At 43.1% G+C, this 27,577-nt stretch overlaps 1 protein-coding gene across 1 annotated transcript in view; it reads right to left on the reverse strand.

Moving 5' to 3' along the window:
• LOC139747464 (putative neural-cadherin 2) overlaps positions 1 to 27,577 on the reverse strand; it is a 183,457-nt gene that overhangs the window by 102,575 nt on the left and 53,305 nt on the right. The window contains exon 2 of the mRNA XM_071659827.1: positions 7,254 to 7,358. Coding sequence (XP_071515928.1) covers positions 7,254 to 7,311 — 58 coding nt within the window. The 5' untranslated portion in view covers positions 7,312 to 7,358. The remainder of the gene's footprint in view (positions 1 to 7,253; positions 7,359 to 27,577) is intronic.

Genomic DNA, 27,577 nt, shown 5'->3' on the forward strand with positions numbered 1-27,577 from the left:
CCATCTAATTCAGGTCTATTTTACTGCACTGCGTACGTCGTGTTTCTTTGTTAGGGGGGAAGAACAAGTTAGAGAGAGAGAGAGAGAGAGAGAGAGAGAGAGAGAGAGAGAGAGAGAGAGAGAGAGAGAGAGAGAGAGAGAGCGAGCACAGCAGCTCCGACAAGAGAATTAATACATAAATAAGTCTGCCAGTTGGCGGTAAAAATTCTCACAAGGATCGGGACGGCGAGATTAAGAAGGGAGTCAGGGGTGAGGTTTGCTTACATCTCGCGTGAGGCTTGGGATCCAGCATGGGGGTGAAGGGAGGGCTAAGGGGGGGAAACGGAGGAGGAGGAACGTTCCTCAAAAAGATGGGAGGGCTGGATGTGGTACGCCTTGAGGAGGAGGAGGAGGAGGAGTTGGAGGAGGAGGAGGAGGAGGAGGAGGAGGAGGAGGAGGAGGAGGAGGAGTTGGAGGAGGAGGAGGAGGAGGAGGAGGAGGACCACTGAGTACACTGGAAATGGTTTCCAGCACACACACACACACACACACACACACACACACACACACACGGCGTTACGGTTATCCATGTATTAATTTCCAGCATCATGATCTCGGGCAACGAAACGCTTTAATATAATCTCCTTTATGACTGGTAATATCCTGGCCTCGTCCGTACCAGTTTTTTTTTTTTTCGTCTTTCTTTCTCTCTCATTCTATGACCTATGATGAGTGAGGTAGCGAGTTATATTGAATGGTGAGAGCGGCTGAGAGGGGCTGGCTAGCGGAAGATTGAATACTCGGTGTCTCCAATACGCTAATTGGGTGCTGGAGTATGAAATTGGCTAACCGTGAGAAAAAAAAAATGAGGGGGGGGGAAAACTGAAGAGGACTTTGAACCCTTTTGACATCAAGGTATTATCCGTAAGTACGACTTCGGTCGCCATTCCTAGGGGTCGTACTGTCGTGCTGAATGGTCGTACCGTCGTGCTCAAGGGTCGCACCGTCGTGCTCAAGGGTCGCACCGTCGTGCTCAAGGGTCGCACCGTTGTGCTCAAGGGTCGTACCGTCGTGCTCAAGGGTCGCACCGTTGTGCTCAAGGGTCGCACCGTTGTGCTCAAGGGTCGCACCGTTGTGCTCAAGGGGTACCAATACACGGAGAGATCAAAGAACAACCAATGAAGGTTACCTGTCGAGTGTGAAAATATGTGACCAAGGTTGCTAAACCAGGCTGAAAAAAACACTCGCCAAAAAATGAAGAATTCAGCGGGGGTGTTCTACAGAAGCGAGGGAGAGAGAGAGAGAGAGAGAGAGAGAGAGAGAGAGAGAGAGAGAGAGAGAGAGAGAGAGAGAGAGAGAGAGAGAGAGAGAGAAACCAAAGATATCTACTCAGGAGGCCAAAAACCGAAATGAGGCCAGAGGGCAGGAAAACCTTTTTAACAAGACATCACATCTCAGGGAAACCGAAACTGCCAGATCTCGAACATATCAAAAAAAATATCACACACGTAAATCCAGACGGACTGATGGTAGAGGGCGGAGGGCCAGAGCGCAAAAGACCGTATCAGCGAAACAAATCCTGGTGCATGTGGAGCAGCGGAGACCAAACTCATTGAAGAGGCAAAAAAGGTTTGGACTGACCTCACCAGAGGGTCAGGTGATGAGGAGGAAGGAGAGTAAGGATGAAGAGAGGGGAGCTGGCTGGCTCTCATCCTGATTTAGGATGACGTTACAGTCCAAGAAATGCTGATGAATGTCCCACTCTAGCAGTACAGGATGGGACGAATTACTTTCTGTAATGGCGGGTATCGAACGTGCTCGTAATTTACGAGCCGTCCAGGAAATTGCGCAGAGCCAGATCATTTCATACAGCGAAACCATCGCAGGTACAAGCAGGTTTTGGCAAAATGGAGTACTCCGGAGAGTAAATGGTCAAGCGCTGATGGCTGGAGGGGGAGGTTTTAACGAAAAAAGAAAGAAACAGACTGGGAAGAGTTTCGATTCGCATGGATACTGAGAGTCAATGTCCCTCGAATATGCACAGGATAATTTTCAGGTCATGACGTCATGGATGATGTGAGAGTCAAAGAAAACGATATCAGAAATGATATACGAAGAGGGAAAAGGTTATCAGTTAATACTTGTGGTTAAACACGACATTAAAAAAGAGGACCAGAAAGCAAAGTTGGCTGAAACGGAAGGTGTAAACACGGTAGCTCGGCCAACCGAATAATTCATTTGAGAATATTAACTTAAAACTTGAAACCCACGACCAGAGACAATAATAATTTGGAAAACTTGGTGATATCCACGGAGAAAGTGGGAGAACGTGGATACCCTTGGCTACTAAAAGAGAATAAAGGTAAAAAAAGAGAAGAGAGATGGCTTTATAAAAGATGTCAAGAAGATATAAATTCTCGCAGGTGTAATATGGAGGAGATACAAGTGACAAAATGTAGCCTGGCCAAGAGACAAGCCGAAACTTTACCCTCAAATTCATCAGGAGTAAATTGTACATAAAGAACAGCTACTCATGTTAAAACAATCTCAGCGTATGTCAGACCATCGCTAAAAGATGGTTCTCAAGTCTGGTCATCAACACCTGAAGAACCCTACAGTTCTGACAGTGAGGGTCTATGATAGTAAGACGCCAAGAAATGATACCTGAATTAATAAAACTGTGCTAGGCTGCAGACAGCATTATAGAGTATAAAAAGAACTGAAGCCAGAAGCTTACTAGAAAGAACGTGATGAAATATCAAAAGATGAAATATGAACGCTTACTGTTAAAAAAATAATATCTAAAATGTACTGATTGAGTTAGTTGAAGGGTTGGAACCCCACCATGAGTGTTGAGCTCCCTCCCCATACCGTATAAATAAGTGACTAATGAAATACACATTTGTTTATCATATATCAACAAACTCTTCAGAAAAGAAAATAGCCCAATCACTTTCCCTCGGCATAATCCATACTCTTCACACATGAAACTCAGATTGGTTAAGTTACCGTACTCTTAACACCATTTTCTACAATACTTACCCATTTTCTATGTATCTCCTCACTTTAGAGCGCAGACTTACTGAAACGTCTATCCTTTTCTTTGACCCTGTTTAGAGTCAATCATTGCGGGTAATAACAAAAGCATTATTCACAAGAAAGAAAGGGAAATCAATCACATATAGGGAACGTATCAAAGAATCTATTATATTCTTAATATCTATCATATCGCTAATGCACCATTAATCAAACTCCAGCAGTAATAAATGCAACTAAAACATTAAAGATCCTCAACAATAGATGATTCTGACATAACTGTTATCATAGTTACTTCTGTATTGCCATGTGTCAGGCCTTAATCCCAAATAATCAATACAGTAACACTCTACATAGTAATTTCGTGTTTCATTTTCCCCCGTGGACTCATAGGAATATATATATATATATATATATATATATATATATATATATATATATATATATATATATATATATATATATATACACAGGTGTTGCCTGACTCCGCCTGGTATTAACAACACCCGGAGTAGAGATGTCACCTTTTCACGGGTCTGCATAGTCGTTCAAATCAGCGGACTGAGGAAGGGCTACTGCGACAAGGACCTCTGTTCTCCGAAAGAGCTCACATTACTCTGCTCCCGTGAGAAGTGCAGCCTGGATTACTGCAGGAGGGCCAGATGAAAGCGTTCCTGGTGTTGCAGGAGTAGCTTGGCTAACCAAGCTTTGCAACTGTCGTCCGGCACTGTTTTGCAAGGCAACTGCGACATTAATGTGCCTCGAACACCATGGCCTGGCCTCCTTCAGGACCTAACATCATCGCATTTTGGTTCGGGATTTCTTATAATGGCTCGAGGGTTCTAATCTTGGCCTGAGGTTCCTTATTTTGCTCCCAGGTCGCTTATTCTGGTGAGTGATTCCTTATCTTAGTTCGTGGCCTCTGAATTTTGGTGTAGAGTTCCTTATTTTCACCCTAGTTTCTTCACGTTGGCCCATGGCTCCACCTCTGCCACTCCAGGCATTAAGATCACGCTTCGCAAAGCAATACGAATTGGATCCGATGGAAAAGACTGTATCACCCGAAGAGAGAGGAAGGAGGAAGGGGAGAAGGGAGATCAAGTGAGCCGCGGGGCAGAGATCCAATCACTTTCCCTGACAGCCTGTAGTGTGTAGCAGCGTCCTCCTGCCCTTACAGAAGGAGCATGTGAGGCTCAGGGTCCCTGCTTGACCTCACATATGGGGTGACCTGTGGTGAGGTTCCATACCCACGAAGATACTACAGTCTTGCGTGACGCCCAAGCTCTCACTGACTCATCTTCCATCACTCCCTCGTTCCTCCCTCGTCCCACTTTATCCATCGCATTTTCCTCGCCATCGTTCCCTCCCTCACTGCTTTCCTCATCATCCCTTCCCTCCCTCACATGTTTCTCAATCTGAAATCCAAGATCATTGCTTTACACAATGGTCCTTGACCTTTACGGGGGAACAGGACGATTGAATTCAGGAAGAGCAAAACTTATTTCACTCGAATATTTCTGATTGCTTCCTCGTTGTTTTATCCAAACAACAGCCAGGATCTGTCAAAAATCACTTTCTCCAACGCAGACAGGAATGGACATAGGCCAACCCACAGATTAATCCGTCAATCGAAAGACTCAATCTCAGAAACACCCTTTTCTTTCCTGACCCAAAGAACAAAAACACAGCCATTTTGAAAGCGATTCCTAACTTCGAAATCTGATTGTTCGTGTGTCTCGAATTCCTAATGATATTTTCATTTTTCGTATCTGATCGCCATTTCCAGCCTTCGCGAGGTAGAGCCAGGAACAGACGAAGAAAGACCGCACCTGCTCATCCATTCCCTACCTGACGTGTGTGATGCACCGAAACCACAGCTTCCTATCCACAAGCAGCCCCCCAAAACCTCTCCATGGTTTATCCCGGAAGTTTCACATAACCTGGTTCAGCGAAATGACAGCACTTCGACCCCAATATACCACGTCGTTTCAATTCAGTCCCGTGCACGCCTTTCACCAAATGGCGTCCTAGCTACGTTTCTTCGTTGTATATCAACTGAGTTATATTTCTCTCTTGCGTCTCCCCCGATGATGTGATTATTACACGAAAGTGCACTTGGGAACTTATTGTGTTTCATTTTCATCGTGGACTCATAGAAATATACTTGATTACGCGCAAAATTGTGATCCTTTCACATATATATATATATATATATATATATATATATATATATATATATATATATATATATATATATATATATATATATATATATATACACGTGTTACCACGAGTCAATAGCCTTCGACACAACGTCCGCTATCGACATCCCTCACTTACTGAGATCCACGGTAAGGGCCGAGTGGGTTAGTGGGGTGAATTACCCCAACCACCGACCGTTCTCTACCCGTGACAGTTATTGGGCGTCATGCGGGCCCCACTGTTTATTACTGGGTGGGTAAAGCGACTGTGGAGAGCCTCCACTCCGCTCAGAGGAGAGGCATACCCTCATGACCCACTGCAGGATGCAGAGTTAAGGACACGAACAGAATGATTGATCAAGTGGGTGCGATGACCTGGGTTCGAGCAAGCAAGTATTTCAGGCCGTGTGTATCAGATTAAATCCGTATGAATGGCAGAATATACGAACTTGAGTCTGTATTTACTGGCCAGTGTATGGGACACAAGTCTGTATTTCTGGACTGTATGTATATGTGCGTATGTGGGCGTTTATGTATGTGTATATGAGTGGATGGGCCATTCTTCGTCTGTTTCCTGGCGCTACTCCCTGACGCGGGACACAGCGATTATAATATATATATATATATATATATATATATATATATATATATATATATATATATATATATATATATATGTGTGTGTGTGTGTGTGTGTGTGTGTGTGTGTGTGTGTGTGTGTGTGCAGTTAAAATAGCCACGCCGGTGATGAAGATATTTCTTCCCAGTATATTCATGGGAAGACCGAGCAGCTGGGGCATCATGCTGGGCGTTTCCTTCCCAGGGGAATCTAGGGATTACCGTGTTATCTATTTTTTGGAGATTTTTTTTTCTGACCTCTCGTAATTAGCTGGAGCGAGCGTGGAGTGACTTTGAACAGGGATTTTTCACATGTAGATATTTCGGCTGGTGTATATATATATATATATATATATATATATATATATATACTTAATCGTAAGTGCTCATTAACCAACCCCACGATGGTAATTTGTTAGAATATACGTGGAAGAGTTTTTAATTAGACGTTTGTATTTGTCGAGTGCATGACCTTGTTGGTCGAGTGCATGCTCCCTGTTTGCATGGTGTGTTTGGCCTGCCTGCACACTCCCACCCTCTGTTTACTTCGTCATTACCTGCTGCTGCTGCACCGCCGCCGCCACGACCAGCGGCGGCCAAGGTCAGAGATCGCGCGCTACCACTCGGGGCATCGGGAATCGTGGATCACGGGGCACGAGCCCAGGAGGGGGTCACAGGTAGAGGGTGTTTGTCTCAAAGTATCACAAGTCAAAGGTTATATATATATAATATATATATATATATATATATATATATATATATATATATATATATATATATATATATATATATATATATATACTGGCTCACGTTTCAGACGGAAAAAATAAGTAGTGACACAATCAAGGGAAGACAGATAAGTCTCTCTCTCTCTCTCTCTCTCTCTCTCTCTCTCTCTCTCTCTCTCTCTCTCTCTCATACATAACCGTGATAAGCGAGGAAAGTCCTTTTCATACGCCTGGCGTCGGGGGGTCCCGCGGGCTCTCATTAAAAACCTACGCCGTCCCACCCGTCATCCCAGAACGCTGGGACAAGGACCATCATCCAATATAGCGTAGCAAAGCCCGCTCATATTACTAACTCAAGATTTCACCGAGTACCCGGTGGAGGCCTTCAACACTTTTAACATTCATCAACCGTTTCAAACTCTACGTGCGGTACGACATGGCCGTTGTCCATCATGCAGCCCAAGGTATGAACGAATAGGTTCTCTTGTTAGGCAATCGAATTGTTCAATTTCTAAATATATTGTCACTGTAATTTTCAAATGTCTCGTCTTAGACGTGACGTTCAAAGAATCCAGTAAATTTCCTACAATAGTAATATTTACAGCAACAACAGCAATAATACTATTAATAATAATAATAATAATAATAATAATAATAATAATAATAATAATAATAATAATTGGCAACTCACCGTTTGTCAGCTGTTCGCCCAGGGGTATGAGCAGGGGTACCAACACGTTCACCGCCATCGTGAGGATTAAGAGATCAAGCCGCTCTCGAGGTTCAGTTGGCAAGCCTGCAAAACAAAAGCCTAAATTTCAACAGAAGGAAAGCGTAAAAGACGAGACATTTTTCTTACAATGATATTCAGTGTTATCTTGGGACACTGAGAAGGGGGCCAGGTGAGGATATGCCCTCAGAGGCCCAGTCCTCTGTTCTTAACGCTACCTTGCTAACACGGGAAATGGCGAATAGTTTGAAAGAAAAAGAAAGAATATACATATATATATTGGAAAGGATCACAATTTTGCGCGTGATCAAGATATTCCCATGAGTCCACGGGGAAAATGAAACACGTAAAGTTCCCAAGTGCACTTTGGTCTAATAATCACATCATCAGGGGAGACACAAGAGAGAAATATAAGTCAGTTGATATACATCGAAGAGACGAAGCTAGGAATATATATATATATATATATATATATATATATATATATATATATATATATATATATATATATATACACAAACGTCAAGGATAACATATTGAGCAAGTTGGGGAAATTTTGTTAGGGCAGCCCACACGAAAATTTGTAGAGCTTTAGGGTGAGTTGTGAGTGGATGGAAGAAACTGAATTACGCCTGAATGACAAAAAAAAAAAGAAAGTCCAGTCCGGCACTTTACACTTCAGGAGGACTGAAGCACGGCTGAACCAATGGAAGACGAGAGGCTATAGAGAAAATGGCAAATTGGCCACATCTCGCAAGAAAATAATGGCCAGGCTTTTTTTAAGTACACACGAAAAATATCTATATCCCTAGGGAAAAAACTAAAAAAAAATCTATTTCCTACAGTATTTCGTCAATAACACGTTTGTTGAATGTGGAGGGTCGTATAGCAAATCGTAACTTCCTTCATCACTCTAGCAACGCAGCCGGGTCTTGGCAGCTTCAGCTGGGAGAGTTGCTGATTATCAATGATACTGACAAAATCTTATCGTTCACACACACACCCAACGCGGTCCTACCAAAACTACATATAGAAACGCAACACACACACACACACACATATATATCTGTGTGTGTGTGTGTGTGTGTGTGTGTGTGTGTGTGTGTGTGTGTGTGTGTGTGTGTGTGTCCATTTACCATTACTGTGTACTTCCTTAGGGCAAGGTCCAGGTGGTGGTTTAGTGAGGCGTTGGTGGTGTAAACTGTGGCAGCGGTGGCGAGCCACTATGTCCCCATTATGTGTCTCCTCTACGTCCGTGCACCCTTGTAGCCTAGACGGGCCATTGTCCTCCATAATGGACCAGCGACGGGACACCCCTGACGCAGCAGCACCAGGGTATAAAATGTCCCATTCTTGCCCCTCGGTCCCTCTTCATTAGATGGGAGAAGTGTGGTGTGTGAGGGAAAGGTGAGGAGGTCGTGAGGGAGGGAGATAGGGAGGCGAGTATCGTGGGGCATAAAAGAGGTGAGAGATGGTGTTTATGGCTGAAAACAAAAAAAATTATCAAAATAAATAGGCTTTCAATTCTTTCTCATATTTTTTTGTTTTCTTTCTTCATTTCAATCCATACGTGCAAAATTTACGAGACTGTGGGTAGGATGGTACGATCGGATGGTGAGTGAGTCTGCACGGGCCTGATGTTGGCATTTGGACAAGCATCCCCCCCCCCCTTTTGCTCGGCGGTGCGTGTGTGTGTGTGTGTGTGTGTGTGTGTGTGTGTGTGTGTGTGTGTGTTGAGGGGTCGATGGAACCCCATTTCCATAGCAAAGTGATCACGATTCTCTACATCATGTTTTTTTTATTATTCTCTCTCTCTCTCTCTCTCTCTCTCTCTCTCTCTCTCTCTCTCTCTCTCTCTCTCTCTCTCTCTCTCTGCTTTACAGACTTTTCATACTTCGCTCATATTAATGGATTCCCACTGCAGTTTTATTATTCGGTCCCCCTTTCAATAAAGCCAGGCCATTATTTCCCATAAAACATTCGGGGAAAAAATCATTATCACACCTAACATATGCTCGTTCGTGGAAAAATACGTTTATGTGTTTAATTACTCGACATCTGCAACACCACCAATCCCATCTTTCCTCTATGAATGTCGTTATACACAGAACAGAAACTTGGGTACTTAAAAGTGTCACACGTGAGTTGCCACATGTCATACGCTTGTATCATCTGTCCAACTTTAATCTGACATAATGTGAAAGATGCAAGGAATTTCCCAAAACATAAGTATATATATATATATATATATATATATATATATATATATATATATATATATATATATATATATATCACATCATATGTGTAGAATAAAGATAAAGTGTGGAAATGAGGAAAATGTAATTGATTGAATATCGAAATTAAATAAATAATTGTGAATACGACCTTCATAATTATACTTCAGGCTGGGAAATTGTGAACACGACCTTCCTAAATATTTACACTTCAGGCTGTGGAATTGTAAACACGACCATTACTAATATATTTTAGGCTGGGGAGTTGTGAAGACGTTTATAAAACGGCTTCCGGTAGAGGGAATAATAAACGCAACTTTAAAAAAAAATAAAATGGGGAGGGAGGAGGGAGGGGAGGAGAGTTTGTGAAAGCGACCTTTATGTAAACGTTCCTGGAAAAGCAATACCATTTTGTCTATTACCGGAGCGAGACCATAACTTTCTTCTTGTGGACTACCACTGTACTAGCAATTACAGTGCTTCAGAACGTGTGTGTGTGTGTGTGTGTGTGTGTGTCGTTGGGTGGGTGTTACCGGACTCCGCCAATAAACAATTGCGCCCCGAGCGAGAAGTCACCTCTGGCAAGGCTGTATCATCGTCGGAGAGAGAAAGAATATTACAGTCTTGTCTAGGATGATCTCGCTCCAAAGGAGTATATCACTTCCTCCTCCTGCGTGGTGTGCAACCTCGAAGCTGTCGGGGCCCCTTTGACAGGTGTACTGTAGGAATCATAACTGTGAAAGTCTTAAAAATATAAAGAAAAATACGAGATAAATAAAACAAAAAAAAAAAGACACAAGTGATGAAACAGAAAACGCAAAATTTCAGAACACAAGTGGAGGAGGTGGGTGATGGTGATGGCGGTGGTTTGAGGGAGATCAGGTGCTGAAGGTGGTAGTAACGATAAGAGATGGCTTGAGGGAGATCAGGTAACTTCAACCTGAGAGTCACCAAGAGACACATCATAAACACGCCCTCTTCTTCTCAGGGAAAGTGACAGACATCAGTAAAGACGGGTGGTGAGGCCTGGGAAGTAACACACGTACACGGGTGGTGAAGCCTGAGAAGCAACACACGCACACGGGTGGTGAAGCCTGTGAAGCAACACACGCACACGGGTGGTGAAGCCTGGGAAGTAACACACGCACACGGGTGGTGAAGCCTGAGAAGCAACACACGCACACGGGTGGTGAAGCCTGTGAAGCAACACACGCACACGGGTGGTGAAGCCTGTGAAGCAACACACGCACACGGGTGGTGAAGCCTGTGAAGCAACACACGCACACGGGTGGTGAAGCCTGTGAAGTAACACACGTACGCGGGTGGTGAGGCCAGTCTGTGAAGTAACACACACCCTCCACGCTTAGGGGCAAACATCCTCTAAGCTCTTAGTCTCTTGGGGTCTTATGATTGTCGATGTGGTAGAAAAGGTCTCCTAGCCTCTTTAGGATAATGGTAAATGCCGTTATTCGACTGACCGGAGAAAACTGAGCAAAACATTTTGCTAGTTTTGCAATAAGTTAAAGGTGGGACACCCGTCGTCCCGTCCATGGTTCACTGGCCTTATGTGACGACACAGGCCATACCTGTGCGTAAAATTCTTGATTCCTCTGGTTCATGTAATGCCAGGCTTGACCTGGAATTCCCGCATATACATCTGCACGGCACATAATGCAAGCTAAAACGACGCTAGCTTTACCAATGGTAATGTATTGTCAAGAATAAACTAATGTATTATACATCCTCATGTTCATCATGTATTTTATCTCACTCTCAGTAAAAATGTCCTCATATATCTACAAATTTTACCACGGACATTAAAAATAAAAAAAGATAACCCCCTAACCGATATAAAAAGGGACAATAAAAATACCTTACAACTTCCAAATAAATTTCCCCGTTGCAAATACAGATAATCCTACCTTGATTAATAGCCTTAAAACACAATCTATTTGAGCAATACATTAACCTAATCCTCGGATAAACGTATAAACGTGATGTATTAAATACAATCACCCTTTTTTTTTTATATCACTGGAGACCTGTTATCTTGCGACACTATGATACCCGTCTGGTACTCATTTACAAAAGATATAATCATTTTACAGTTTACGAGTAAACATTTCATTCGTGTTCTGTCATCGTATTAAGGAAGGACTTCGCACGACATCGCGTAGTGCTCACCGCTTATATTACTTAACTCTTTTGTTTTTTATGTCTGTCGCCACGAACACTGCCAATTCAACACCTCTCGATTCATTTGAGACTGTTCCTAACCCCTCATCCTGCCTACTTTCAAGTAGTTTCTTTGCTTACCAGGTAATGGTAGTGTTGTTAAAGGTCTAAACTGGATAAGCAGAGGTAATAGAGAAGAGGGATTCGTAGCAAAGTCATGGCTAAATCTGAAGTATAAAACACCATATAAACACGCGAAGATTGAGGAATACAGGAGACAAAGTATAAAACATGATAAACGCGAGAAGACTGAGGAATACAGGAGACAAAGTATAAAACATGATAAACGCGAGAAGACTGAGGAATATAGGAGACAAAGTATAAAACATGATAAACGCGAGAAGACTGAGGAATATAGGAGACAAAGTATAAAACATGATAAACACGAGAAGACTGAGGAATATAGGAGACAGAGACGAGAAAACGAAACACTAAATTTAATTGTATATGATAAATCATAAACTACAACGGGAGAATCAACAAAGAGAAAAGAAGATAGAAAGGAATTAGATGAGTAAAGAATGCACGAGGAAACACGAAACTTAATGAGAGAGACAACAAGGAGAGAATTTTAGAAAACGGGGATCAAAGAGAAAACATGGCGCTCCTGAGTGAGGGTGAGGGAGGAGGGGAGAGGACGATAATAATGGAGGGAGGGGATAGGAGTACACAGGGACAGGGGAGTATACGTCTGGTGTTTACAAGAGAAAATCATCATTAGTGGTCGTTTTCTTTTCAAGGGGAGTCTCAGATGTGTGTGAGCCCTGCTATTATACCGTGTAGGTGTCACACACACGCACGCACACACACACGCACGCACGCGACCCTCTCTAAGGACAAAGATATATATATTTAGAATCTCTTCCTTGAACGACTGTACTTCTTATGACGCTTAGTAATCTCAGAAGATAGTAACACACAATGTTAGTCAAGGATATAAACGTGAAGGATGGATTAATATGATTAACAGAAAACGATTCGAAAAACACGTACCGTCTAGCTGATACACGGCAGAGCCCTGATCGTGGAGGCTTTGCCTTTGCATCGGCCCTTTTTAAAAGGCCTTTAATATTACCGTAAGTTGTAACTGTGTTCACGCTCTCATTGTCTTGTTTCTTATTTTCCAGAAATATGACAATACCACCCAAGCTTTGTGTCCACCCAACTATCAGATCAGCTTGAACAAGGTAGAGGCTACTATGAATAAGCAATATACCGTCTATACTCGTCTATAAGTCTACCTCGTGTATAGGTCGATCCTTGATTTTAAGCCAAAAAAATCATTAATCTACGATATGCTTCGTGTATAGGTCGACCCAAGTTTTTGAGGGTAATGGAACAATAAATTGGAGTAATAAGTACAATATAAACTTAAACTAAGGTAATAAAGTAAAATATAAACTGAGGTTCGCTGAGCCTGAATCACCAAGCGCTGAAGGCAAACTGTAACATTTATCATTGCAGCACATTACGCTGAAACGCGAGCAGTTTCAGCCAAAATACTGTATATTTCCATTCAAATATATATTCAAATCAATTAGGATAGAAAAGTATTGGAATATAACAGTATTTTTTAACTGAAAGTCATTCGAAAAGTTATTCTGGTAACATCTATTAAACAACGGTAACATCTTTTAAACAACAAAAGAAAGCGAAAGTCTATTGCTTTCGTCATGATTTTATCCCACTTTTTACTGCAATACGTGCGTCATTTTAGCAAAATATTATACTTTTGTGAATGTATCATATCAAGCACAGTATGAATAGAATATCATTGTAATAATATAACAGTAATTAAACCAAAAACTATTTAAAAAAACAAGTAACATCTCTTGAACAGAGGAAGGTTAGATTAGGTCTCTTGTTTCCGTCATGCATTGTATCCTATTTTACACTGAAATACATCACGTTTCAGCAAAACTACTATTCATTTCTGAGAACTTATTCATTCAGGCACTGGTAGAGTAAAATACACTTGCGATGTAAAAGTACTTTCAAACAGAATGAACCTTTTCAATTGGTGACAGATAGTGTCAGTACTCATTCGTCTAGTTAGGAAATGATATGCATTTGCATACAGTCTTTATGCTTGTTAATGAAATTTCTTGTTTTTCCTAATAATATTTGCTGCATGACAAATCTGCCGTGGAGCACAACGGTACGACCCATGAACACGACGGTGCGCGACCCTTGAACACAACGGTACGACCCGTGAACACGACGGTGCGCGACCCTTGAACACAACGGCACGACCCGTGAACACGACGGTGCGTGACCCAAGGGTCACGCACCGTCGGTAAGGCCAGTGAACATGACGGTGCGTGACCCTTGAACACAACGGTACGACTCGTGAACACGACGGTACGTGACCCTTGAACACAACGGTAAGACCAGTGAACACGACGGTGCGTGACCCTTGAACACAACGGTACGACTCGTGAACACGACGGTACGTGACCCTTGAACACAACGGTAAGACCAGTGAACACGACGGTGCGTGACCCTTGAACACGACGGTACGACCCTTGGACACGATGGCGGCGTATGACCCTTGAACCTGAACCTTATAAGGGGTCAGACGGAAGCTCGCACGCCACCATACCTAAGGGTCGTACCCACTTGCTCAGGGGTGGTCGTACTTTCGCGTTCAATGGTCGTCTCCCACAGCGTCGGGTGTGCGTGAGTCTTTGATGGTAATCTTTCATGGCTTCTGTGACAGCTCTTCCGTTAAGGCTTCCGCTCCTCCGGGCTCGATAATTGGATTTCCCCTTAATCATAATTAATGTCATTAACAACACATCTAATTACCCCCTTTTACTCGCCAGAGTCCTGTGAGCTGTATCACCACAAGATCATGGCACGACACCTTCATATCAAATTTTAAGCTTTATTAACGTGGATGCTATTACATTTATTAAAGTCAGGGCTAAAGCCACATTCTCTCTGATGAATCGATCACTAGAGAGAACGTACACGTGACGTCCACAGCCATTTCAGAGTCAGGGAGCTGGGCCAAGCGTGAAACACATTGACAGATTATTGGCAACGCCTTGAGCAAACAGCTTAAAAGCTTATCTTTATTGATATTGAATGAACGGTTTAATTTTCATGATTTTACAAGCTCTCTCTCTCTCTCTGTCGAGGATGTATCACTGTGAGTACAGTTTTGTCAATAAAACTTCTCATTCCAAAGAAATCCGTCATTACCCAGCTACTGGAAGTGGCGTACCGTTGAAGTTGCAAGAGCTCCTGGAAAGAATTCCCGAGTCACACTCGAATCCTTCCTTAAGGAAAGGTCTCCTGGATGAGGTAACAATAAGCAAATGATATTAAACATTTCTTTTTTTTCTGACGTTGGTGGCTCCAGCCCTCTTGTTCTTAACGGTACCTCGCTGACGCGGGAAATGGCGAATAATATATATATATATATATATATATATATATATATATATATATATATATATATATATATATATATATATATGGGGATAGGGGAGAAAGAATACTTCCCACGTATTCCCTGCGTGTCGTAGAAGGCGACTAAAAGGGGAGGAAGCGGGTGGCTGGAAATCCTCCCCTCTCGTTCTTTTTTTAATTTTCCAAAAGAACGAACATAGAAGGGGGCGAGGTGAGGATTTTCCCTCTAAGGCCCAGTCCTCTGTTCTTAACGCTACCTCGCAAACGCGGGAAATGGCGAATAGTATGAAAAAAAAAAAAAAAAAAAAAATATATATATATATATATATATATATATATATATATATATATATATATATACTTGAATTTTTCCCACAGCCAGGAATAATCACGCAACCCTTTCATTCTATTTCTCTCCTCCATGGGTCGTGATAACCTTAAAAGTAACTGATTTTTCTATCATTTTCTTCATACATTTTTTTCCCTCCTCCCTAAAGAGAAAAAAAAAAAATAAAGTGAAAAACATTCTCAAAAAGGGGTTTCCAAAAGGAGGAGGAGGAGGAAGAGGAGGAAGGGGAACTCGTTTGATTTTTATCAGCGAATTCAAAGCTTTTCGCAGTATTGTGCGAGAGAGAGAGAGAGAGAGAGAGAGAGAGAGAGAGAGAGAGAGAGAGAGAGAGAGAGAGAGAGAGAGAGAGAGAGAATTTACAGCCGCCGGTGGTGGTGGTGGTGGTGGTGTATTTATGTGTGAGAATGGTCCCGGGCTCTGTAGTTCATGACTATATTCCATGTTCATCGTTTTCAAGTCCGCCCAATCATTCTCTTTCTTTTTTTTCCTCACCATTTTGTTTTTCTTTTTTCCCCACCTTTTTTTTCTTTTTTTCCCAACCATTTTTTTTTCTTTCCTTTCAGCTTGCGATTCTGAGCTGTCCACTGGATGATATTGGAATCATTTCTCAATGTAGACAACTACAGCAAACCCTATAATGAGGTTAGGTTGGATCATACATCTCAAGACCTGTTTACAACAAGGCAGGAAACTTAAAAAAAAATCTACTAAAGAAGGTCTAGAGGAGTGTGTGTGTGTGTGTGTGTGTGTGTGTGTGTGTGTGTGTGGGGGGGGGGGGGGGGTTGGAAACATAAGATTGCACCCGGAACTAAGGAGCAGAGTTTTTCGGGGGTGGGGAAAAGTTATGGAGGCCATATATCTCCCCTACAGCGATAAAGATAAGGGAAGATACAGATCACACCCACCTTAGCTTTCTCAGTCAACTCGATAATGTCCAGAGGTCTTTGTAACACGCCCAGACACAGGATCGAACATGGAACTAGTAGTAATAAGAACAAGGATGGAACTCGATAAAGAGATGAAATGAAGTACTTGTGTGGATGAGGAGAATAATTTGAAGGATGGGATTATGTGGATGAAGAGGATAATCTGAAAGATGGGATTATGTGGATGAGGAGGATAATCTAAAGGATGGGATTATGTGGATGCTGATGGTATAAGGAAGTTTAAAAAGTGAAATGATAATAGATTAAGTTCGAGGGAGATAAGGGGCCCCATCAGGTGTTGACCTCCTCACCCCTCCCTGTACTATACAAATTGGTCATTACAAATGAGGCAGTTATGCATTTAAGCACATTCTCTCTCTCTCTCTCTCTCTCTCTCTCTCTCTCTCTCTCTCTCTCTCTCTCTCTCTCCCTCTCTCTCTCTCTCTCTCATGCATCTTACTACATCGCAGTCTCTCTACCACCATTCCTGCTTGCACTAAATAATTTTATCGACATAAATCTAGATAACAAAATAAGAGACTGCAAAATGTACAAGACAAGGTACGTAAGCAAAGAATCAGATTATGAACCACGGGAACAAGACACAAGTAAAAAGAAATGAAAGAAAAAGTTGGATAATTATAGAAGTAGCACAAGATAGCAAATTTACTCAGGAGAAAAATGAAACAAATCAGCGTAAATTTCTCATTCTGCTACGCTGGGATTTTTGACTTTCTTTTGAATCACAGTACGAACGAGTTAGCCAAGTTAGGCATCTGGTACAATCTAAAAGGCGAATTTGAATTATGAGTACACCCATGGTCAAGCACGTGTGTGTGAATTGTGCGTGTTTGCATGTATCTATCCATCCATCTATCTATCTATCTATCTGCACATACATATATAGGAGCAACTAGATTCCGCCTGACTGAGGGCATACCGCTGCATCATCCACAGTTGACGATACAGAGTACAGCAGTCTCGCCAAAGACACACACACACACACACAAACACACATACCTACATACATACATACACATACAAACACACACACACACACACACACACACACACACACACACACACACACACAAACACACATACGTACATACACATACAAACACACACCACGCACACACACACACACATACACACACACACACACACACACACACACACACACATAGGTGAGTGTATCAGCATCGTGCATTTTGCGCGTCCAAATCACTTCTGCATACGTTAAAGTCTGACTAATCCCAGTATGCAAATTACTCCCTCGTGCGCTCAAATCCTTGCCTTAAGCCCACCCGCTCCGCGCGAAAATGGAAAGGCGCTTCTTTTAACGATACGCTTTACAGGGGGGTCTCTCTCTATCTTGAGGCAGGTATTTCGAATGCTTACAGCTGTATCATTATCGCGATCTGCATATATCAATGAATGATCAATGTTCCGTGTGATAATCGACCTCCCTTCCCCCCGGCTGGTGGACCCAACACTCCTCCCCTCGGCTGGTGGACCCACCAACACTCCTCCTCCTCCAGGGGAAAACCTCGGGAGATGAGGGAAGGTCTTCTACGGTTGGAGGTGTGGGCTTGGGACGTCGCGTAGAGGGACGTCCCGGCCTCTCCTGGTCCTGGGACCCCGCAGGACGTCCCGGCTTCTCCTGGTCCCGGGACCCCGCGGGACGTCACGGCTTCTCCTGGTCCCGAGACCCCGCGGGACGTCCCGGCTTCTCCTGGTCCCGGGACCTCCGCGGGACGTCACGGCCCCTTGTTCGCATTATCCGCACTGATATGTCTGGCGGTTCGGCCGCGTCTTCTCCCAAAGATACGTGCCGCCGAGGACGTGTGTGTTCTAGTAGGGTATGTGTGGCACGTGTTGGTGATGGGGACACCTGTGTTGCTCTGTTGGAGATGGTGTGGCTTGTGTTGCATTACCTGTGTAGCAACGCTTTGTTGGAGATGGTGTGGCCTGTGGAGCATAGGTTGGCGTGGGTTGTTGGTGAAGGAGAGACCTGTGTTGCTCCGTTGGAGATGGTGTGGCTTGTGTTGCATTACCTGTGTTGCTTGGTTGGGAGATGGTGTGGCCTGTGGAGCATAGGTTGGCGTGGGCGTGTTGTATGTGGCACATGCTGCTCACTGTGTGCTGCGCCTACACATCACACGTTATAGAAGACACGGCTCTAACCCCCCCCCCCCATACTTGGGACATGCCCCCGTCTGATAAACACATTCACTAATTTCATCTCAAAAGTTGTTGCGATCTGGAACCTTAAGTTATAACCACACTTTCTCGCCCATAAAAGTACTTCTTCCCAGTCCCAAACATATCCCTAAAAGCGTTGGACATAGTTCATGCTCTGTGTGTGTGTGTGTGTGTGTGTGTGTGTGTGTGTGTGTGTGTGTGTGTGTGTGTGTGTGTGTGTGTGTCAAGCTACGTTTCCACATGAAGACCCAAGCAATACTGGGAGCCTCAGAACCTGTCACTGGCACCCTGGCACCACGTCCCACAGTAATTAACCGATCTGCTTACTCTATATGCAAATCATCCAATCCAAATTCCAGCTGGAATCTCATCATAAGGGGGGGAGGAACCCGTGACACCACGAGACACAGCTCTTCGTCATGATGCTTCACAAGTCTCGGGCAGGGAAGGGAATATCAACGAGGAAAGAAAATGTGCGTCGGGGTTTATACTGACAAGAAGAGCAAAACAGTCGAAACAGACATATGAACTAGGAAAGACACAGAGCTAATAGAGAAGGTGCAGAGGAGGGTAAACACAGGATGGCACCGGATTTAAGGGAGCTGAGTTACAGGGATGAGGCTACAAGATTTAAAAACTATTCAAAGAGAAAGGTAAAGGGGGTGTGACTTAACCACAAATCACAATCTCTTTAAAGTTTTCTAAACCAATTGGATGATGTAGACAGAGAACAGTTCTTTGAAAAACGCGAGGAAAAAACAACCAGAGGAGACTTTAAAGAAAAAGATGTCGAGAAGTCATTCAACAAGTACAAGTTTAGCAGATGAATGCAATAAAACGAATTATGGGAATACGAACCTGGACAGTATACGAGAGTTACAGAAAACGTTGTATGGCAGAAGAAAACGTTCATGAGACGAGGGGAAATATCATGAGAGTAGAGCCCCCCCCCTCCATCTCTCTCTCTCTCTCTCTCTCTCTCTCTCTCTCTCTCTCTCTCTCTCTCTCTCTCTCTCTCTGTACAGTACAGTAGAGCACCCCTCCCCCCTCCCTCTCTCTGTACAGTACAAGTTTCATTTTTGTCTCTTCGTCAAAGGTTTCAATCAGGCCTTAAAATGAGACATTAAAATTGGACGGACGCGGGTGTATAAAAACGGGAGGAATCTCTCTCTATATATATATACAATCAAGAAATCAGTTCACAGTGTAAAAGATATGGGTTGATAACGAGCGTACGGAGGGGAAGGAGGAACGGCAGAGCGTGAGGGCAAAGAGGTAACACGGAATACCGTTGTAGTGATGCATGGAAGGCGATAATATTGCGTCAAAAGCTCAATAGCTGACGCTGAAACGACGCAGGAAGGAAGATCAGCAATCTTGACGCGCAGTGCGTCATATGTTTCCGTCCATCACTTCCACACCAGCGAGGAAGAGGTAGGCAGCACACACCCCCCGCACTGTTGCTGTCTAAGACCTAATAAATGCAAGCATATATATATATATATATATATATATATATATATATATATATATATATATATATATATATATATTCATATATATATATATATATATATATATATATATATATATATATATATATATATATATATATATATATATATATAAAGTTAATATACATGATGATATACACACGTATATAAACTGACAACTGGAGATAGAGAGGATGGAGAGATGGGTTAGGTATATATATATATATATATATATATATATATATATATATATATATATATATATATATCACCTTTTTCTCTTGTTTTTCCAGGTGGCGTGCCACTGCGGATCTACGGAAAGCCCACTGCGTCCGACATCCCTCCCCCCACCTCCCCCTTCCGTGTCGTCCCTTTTCATCCCTTCCCCACACGGCTGGTTGGACGCAGATGGGAAGCGCACATGTTGTGAGAGGGGATAGAGGTAGGAATTACAAGCCGCCCCCCAACGCTGAAAATGGGACTTGCACCGGGGTTATTTTGATCGAGGGAACTGATAAAGGAAAACGGGAATGGTCCCCCCCCCTCACCCCCTGATAGAAGCAAGTGGTGCCGTCGAGGACATGCTCCCCCCCCCCCCCCACAAACACACATACACACACACACACCCCGGGTGGTGCCAGATGAACGAGGGTGATCTATGGCGTCGAGATGGATGGCTGAGGGAAATCTGCAGCGACGCGAATAAAAAAAAAAGAGGAAGGGGGAAAAAAAGACTGGTTTGTCCCTCCTCCTTTAGTGTATCTGTCTGTCTGTGTGAGTGAAAGTGAACATATGACAAATACACTGGAAGTATAAAGAAAATGACAAACTTGTGATGGAAAGGGTTTTTCGTTTTCTAGACTAGAAGATAATTCTCTTTGATCATCCTAATATATAAAGACATCCCTGACCACCAAAAAATGTATGTTAATGTTTGCGTGACCACCGTGTTCACCACAGCCCCGAGAATGATGACCACCGTATTCATCAGAGTTACCAGACTGCTCCCACCGTATGACCACCGTATTCATCACATCTACCTGACTATCACCACCGTATTCATCACATCTACCAGACTATCACCACCGTATTCATCACATCTACCAGACTATCACCACCGTATTCATCACATCTACCTGACTATCACCACCGTATTCATCACATCTACCAGACTATCACTACCGTATTCATCACATCTACCAGACTATCACTACCGTATTCATCACATCTACCAGACTATCACTACCGTATTCATCACATCTACCAGACTATCACTATCGTATTCATCACATCTACCAGACTATCACTACCGTATTCATCACATCTACCAGACTATCCACTAAACCATACTTCAGGCTCTATGAACCTGCAAAAAATACAATCACGTAATCTATCCTCAAGAGAGAGAGAGAGAGAGAGAGAGAGAGAGAGAGAGAGAGAGAGAGAGAGAGAGAGAGAGAGAGAGAGAGAGAGAGCCCATTATGCATTCACTCACCAAATAAATATGCCCACACGAATAATCATCTTTGTAGTCGCTATAATTAACAATCCATTTCCAAGAACAAAAGTTGAGGATTAGAAAAAAAAAACACACACACACACGAGCCGGAACTAATTACCCAAGATTCTTACCAACGCTGATAAGAAAATCCCTGATACCGGGGGTAAAACAATGCTACACGTAAAGATCTATCCGAGTTCTCTTCACTGGTGAGAGGAAAGTGGTCGTCCTGGACATTATAATGGAGGAATGTGAAGGAAGGAAGGAACATACCTGACTGCTGTCTCCACTGCAAGACGGTGGAATGACACGCGAAAATCAGGGTGCGGGGGGTGGGCGTCGCTCTTAGATAGATAGATAGACAGATAAACATAGATAGATAGATAGATATATTCAATCGATATCAGAGGCGAGAAAACTTATATACCAAGTGCTTTCGTTATAGTACTGGCGATGCAAGGAACTGGGACACCATATTCTTTTTTTTTGGGGGGGGGGTTGGGCAGGTGGTTGGGTGGGTGGGTGGGTGGGCAGGTGGTTGGGTGGGCGGGCGGGCGGGTGGGTGAGTGAGTGGGTGGGTTTCATTTCAATTTGTTCCCGTCAAGAACTTTTTCCGCGCGAGATGAGAGCGACCTGCCAGCGTATACCTCCCCACCCCAACCCTGACACAAGGTCCCCCCAGTAATGAGTTTGCCAAGAGAGATTATCCTGAGACGCAATACGACGCTGAAGTGAATATCATGACTTCGTAAAAAAAGAAAAAAAAAAATAACGAGGTTCGTTTCGTTTCTGCTCATCAGTGAGGGTCGGAGGGGAGAGGAGGGTAGTGGAGGGGAGGAGAGCAGTGGAGGGAGGGGAGGGAAGTGGAGGGGGAGAGGAGGGGAGAGCAAACACATTATCATGTTTGGGTTATATATTTGTTCTTATTACCCGATGGATGAGGACGCTGCTGGGGACGTCAGGTGGGAGGGGAAGGGAAGGACTTTTAGGTGGGAGGGTGGAGGGGAAAGATGGAAACCTGTGAAATGAATTGAGATATAAAGATCAAGATGGGGGGAAAAAAAGAGAGAAAATGACGAAAACGCAGACGAAAAGTCAATACATCAACGAACACTTTTACCGGAGGAGGAAAAATAAAGGCCCAAAAAAATTACCCTATTTTTTAGAAATATTGTTTAAAATATTTCCATCTTGGACGACACTATCGTACGTTCCCTCTCCTCCTCCTCCTTCCCCAGGGAGACTGAGAGAACATCTCTCTTGTGGTCATGATTGCCATCATATTCCAACCATCAAATCAATCCGTTCTAGCGCTACACTTAAAACGTTCCCTTTCACTGGGCTAATGCAACTTCGAGACTCCTACCCAGTCAGAGGCTGGGGAGAAAAAAAAAAAATACTGAACTGCTTTGAATCAAGCATTTCCTCGACGTGGCTGTACTCGTTTCCATCCATTTGACCATGATGGTATACACAAACATGACAGACAGCGTCTGGAGTTGAGGTTAGAATACTTCGTTTTCTTTGTCTCTGGATTTTTTCTTGTCACAATCTTACTTCAATCACACGAGCGAGCCCGGATCAACATGAATTCATTTTTTTCCCCCTGCCAGTCGTAAAATTAATCATCCCAGAGAGTCATGAAAATGAAATCACACTCTTATGATCAAGACTTCCTGTAGTAATAGATGATATCAAAAGCTTCCATTTTCCCCCCAACCCTACATTTGCGGTCTTAGGTCAGCCTAAATCTTTCATTATAGTGTTATCATATATATATATATATATATATATATATATATATATATGTTTTTTCCTCCAAATTCGTTTCGTGAAAAAAAAAACCTTACTCTTTCTTCTGAAATAATAGTATGTACGATTTTCAATTAAAAATCTGAATCGATGAATGCTGAAGGTCTTAGCACTCCAATATATATATATATATATATATATATATATATATATATATATATATATATATATATATAACCAGTCTTTTTTTACGCGTTTTTAATTCAGTGGACTCCCGAGTAGAAAAGTTTGTAATACTTTTCAAGTTAATGGGAGCGAAAAGTTTGTGACAACGACCGCTGGAGATAATGTCAGTGACTGCAGGAGGCGCGTGTCACTCACTCCCCCAGGTCCTCCCTCCCTTCCTGCATGACTCGGTCGACAGACCTGACTCCCTCAAATATACCTTGTCGTTGGATATCATCATCGTTCCCCCTTCCTTCTCCAGGGGGCTCCTGCAGTTAGAGTGCTGCGCTGCAGTCAGCAGCAGGGAAAGGATGGACTCGCTTGGTTCAAAATTTCTTGGACGAGACTTCCTTTACTCCAAGCAGATTCTGAAAGATCTAATCTTATGTTGAAGGCTCCAGTCACGGACAACAGTCCACATCAAGGCCGGGCCTTAATTGAAATGTAGAAGATAATAATGAAACGCATAGAGAGAAGACAAGAGAAAGTATTTACGAATTTTTGAGAAATTAATGGCCTGTCTTTTGAAACGTGCCAGTTCATAGTTATTGGGAAAGACATGAGAGGGTAGAGAGTTACAAAGCTTCGACGTGTAGGGAAAGAAGCAGGTATCAAAACGGCCCACCCCTTGAGTAGGCGATGGCCACACACAAAAATCATCCGACGCAGCAGCTTGCCGAGTATTGTGTGGTCTAGCTAGTGCTGGGGGAACGCAAGCAGCCAACTCACGGAAGCAAAGACCAAACCAATACCTAAAGAAGAGGGAAAGTGAAGCAACATTGCGGCGTAGGGCAAGGGGGGTCAAGTTTAAGTTAGCCTGGGACAGTTTATAAGTCGGACCGCCTTCCACTCAACTCTGTCAAGCAAGGATAGAGAGCTAGAGCCAGTCCAAATGTGAGAGCAGTACTCCATACAAGGACGAATGAACAATCCCTTGTATAAACGGAGCAACTGTACAGAAGAAAAGAAGTTTCGACATCTAAACAGGACGCCCAGTTTCTTAGCGGCAGACATGGCTATTCCCATAAAGTAGGATTTCCAAGAAAGAGCGGACGATACAGTAATACCAAGAATGGTCACTGAGTCAGCAGGTGGAATTAGAGAACTATCAAAGGAGATACGAGAGCTGTGAGGAGTTTACGATAGAGAGGTGGGTAGAAATTGGGTCCTGGAGGCATTAAACTTAACAAGGTTTTGTGTATCCCACTGAGATATCCTGTCCAAGTCTGGGTTTATTGAGGAAGCTGAATCAAGACGAGATGCAGATCGAGTGAGAGAAGAATGGAGCAGAACTGAAGGATGTGGATGAATGCAGTGTTGAGTCGTCAGCGTACGAGGAACAGAGAAGGGGGCCAGGTGAGGATATTCCCTCAAAGGCCCAGTCCTCTGTTCTTAACGCTACCTCGGTATCGCGGGAAATGGCGAATAGTATGAAAGAAAGAAAGAATATATATATATATATATATATATATATATATATATATATATATATATATATATATATATATATATATATATATATATATCAAATCAAGGCATAGAGGCAAACGAGCCAAACACGGTTCAACAACAAAGTAAACATTTGGATCCACAAGAAGAAATTAACCAGAGGAGGAATTTATCTCGCCCGTCTGGTAAAGTGCAGTAAAGGAGCAGCAGCTAATTAGCAATTTCCAATCTTCTATTTCCTTTTTTTCCCCCCGGGCTACAAAAGTTAAACACTCAGGCCAGACAAAACAAAACGATTTCCCCCTTTTTAAATCCTTTCCCTGCTAATGACTGTAGCGCAACCTAGAAGGGGTAAGAACCCTTGTATAGGAGGATCTTGGGGTTTTATAATAGCAATGATAATCATAATAATAAAATTCATAATAATAATAACAATAACAATAATACAGTGTGGTTTCGGTACATTGCACATGACAGAGAGGGAGTTCATGTGAGGGAATGCGGCCTACCTATATCTGTTCTTAGGGCTACCTCGCTAAATCTCACTTGACACTTTAGAGCGTTAAGTAAAGTCGTTAAATATATATATATATATATATATATATATATATATATATATATATATATATATATATATATATACTATGCAAAGAAAACTGAAAATAATAAAAAACGACTCGAAAAACACGAAATAGATAAACAGTTGCGTTCAGACATTTTTTTTTTTTCCTTCTGCTTTAGTGTCTGAAGTGTGTGTACACTGCTGGTATTGAGTGCACCCTGAAAATACGTGCCCATCAGCTGGGTCCATCAGCCGACACTCCCGCCTCTGATTAAACTTCCACCTAGGGACACCTAAAGTTTGATGAAAGGCATTTCTTTCACTTGATGGAACTTTCGAAAAGCCCAGCTAACGACTTCTGCAGACCTACTAACTCTTGAAACTGAACTCTGAGACTGAAGTTTACGTATATATCTATATTTTTTTTTCCTCCCCGTCGATAATTTCGTTGTTTCGTCGTCGGGGAATATCGAGGTATGGCTGAATTTCAGATCTGGTGACGACCTGACGCGGGGTTGGTTCTCTGCGGGTCTGCACAGTGATGACAAGTGTGGGGTAGGTACCACGGTGGGTCATCTTGTGGGAACGCTCTTGGCAACGCTGCTGCTTCGCCTCTCGTCCTCTATATATCACAACTATTATAACTTTCTCAATTAACAACTTCTCTTAATTCTGCAATTGTTTCCAACGATTAGATCGTGTATGAGTTCATATATATATATATATATATATATATATATATATATATATATATATATATATATATATATATATATATATATATATTGCTGGACTTTCCCTTGCTTAGGTTACGTCACAAGTGAAGGCTCACCTCTGGCAAAGGCTGTAACGTTTCGCCTCTGGGGAGTCTATCCCGCCCCTGCTACCGAGCGTAGCGAAGCCTTGGAGCCCCTGGAAAAGGCGACCCTTTCCTGCAGCAAAACCATCACTACTGACTGAATACACCATACTCGTACGACAGACTGAATACACCACACTCGTAACACTTATTGAATACACTATGCATGTACATGTACACGAATCTACCGCAGCCATATCTACACTGACCCTTTGAGTGCGAAGGTGAGAGACTCCCTTGAACACACCTCTACGACCCCATGAGTATGATACTTTGGCCTTTGACCTGATACCTAAGGGTCAGGTCTGAAAGATCAGGTGATCAACAACACTCTAAGGGTCGTACGAACGTCGAGCTGAACTGCTCAACCTTCTTCGCGCTCAAGGTCCGACCGTACGGTCGTACTTGAACGGGCGTTGTATGGCCGTGTCGATGGGGTCGTGACGTCGGGCGTTAAGGTGGCGGTCGTAGCTGGCACTGGTGAAGTACGACACCAACGTAGCACGGGATGTGACGAACGCACACACAGTTCAAACTGTTCAATTTTGGCTCCCCCTCCACCTCTACCACTGTGATCGTCTCCCCTGAGCTCCCTGCTTGTCATTCCTTCCTTCACTCTCCCTCCTCTTCCCTCGCATTCTCTCCTTCCCCTCATTCTAACTTCTCCCCTACATCCCCCTCTTCTTTCTTTTCATATTCAGCCGGGTCCAGTCCTCTCTCTCTCTCTCTCTCTCTCTCTCTCTCTCTCTCTCTCTCTCTCTCTCTCTCTCTCTCTCTCTCCCTTCCCTACGTCTCCCCCCTCCCTTACAACTCTGTATATCTCTAATACTTTCTTTTTTCCTTTACTCTCTCTCTCTCTCCTCTCTCTCTCTCTCTCTCTCTCTCTCTCTCTCTCTCTCTCTCTCTCTCTCTCTCTTCTCTATTTGCACTTCATCAGACGCAACAGTAAGGACCCGACCCTCACATTCTTTCCAGTTGCCGACACGGTCTGCCAGCAGCCACCACAGCCACTCTGACCAGCCATGCTCCAGTTGTCTCTAAGCTAAAAATCTGTTCGACCACGAGCTGACACATA

Source organism: Panulirus ornatus, chromosome 68 (assembly GCF_036320965.1).
Source record: "Panulirus ornatus isolate Po-2019 chromosome 68, ASM3632096v1, whole genome shotgun sequence".
NCBI lineage: Eukaryota > Metazoa > Arthropoda > Malacostraca > Decapoda > Palinuridae > Panulirus > Panulirus ornatus.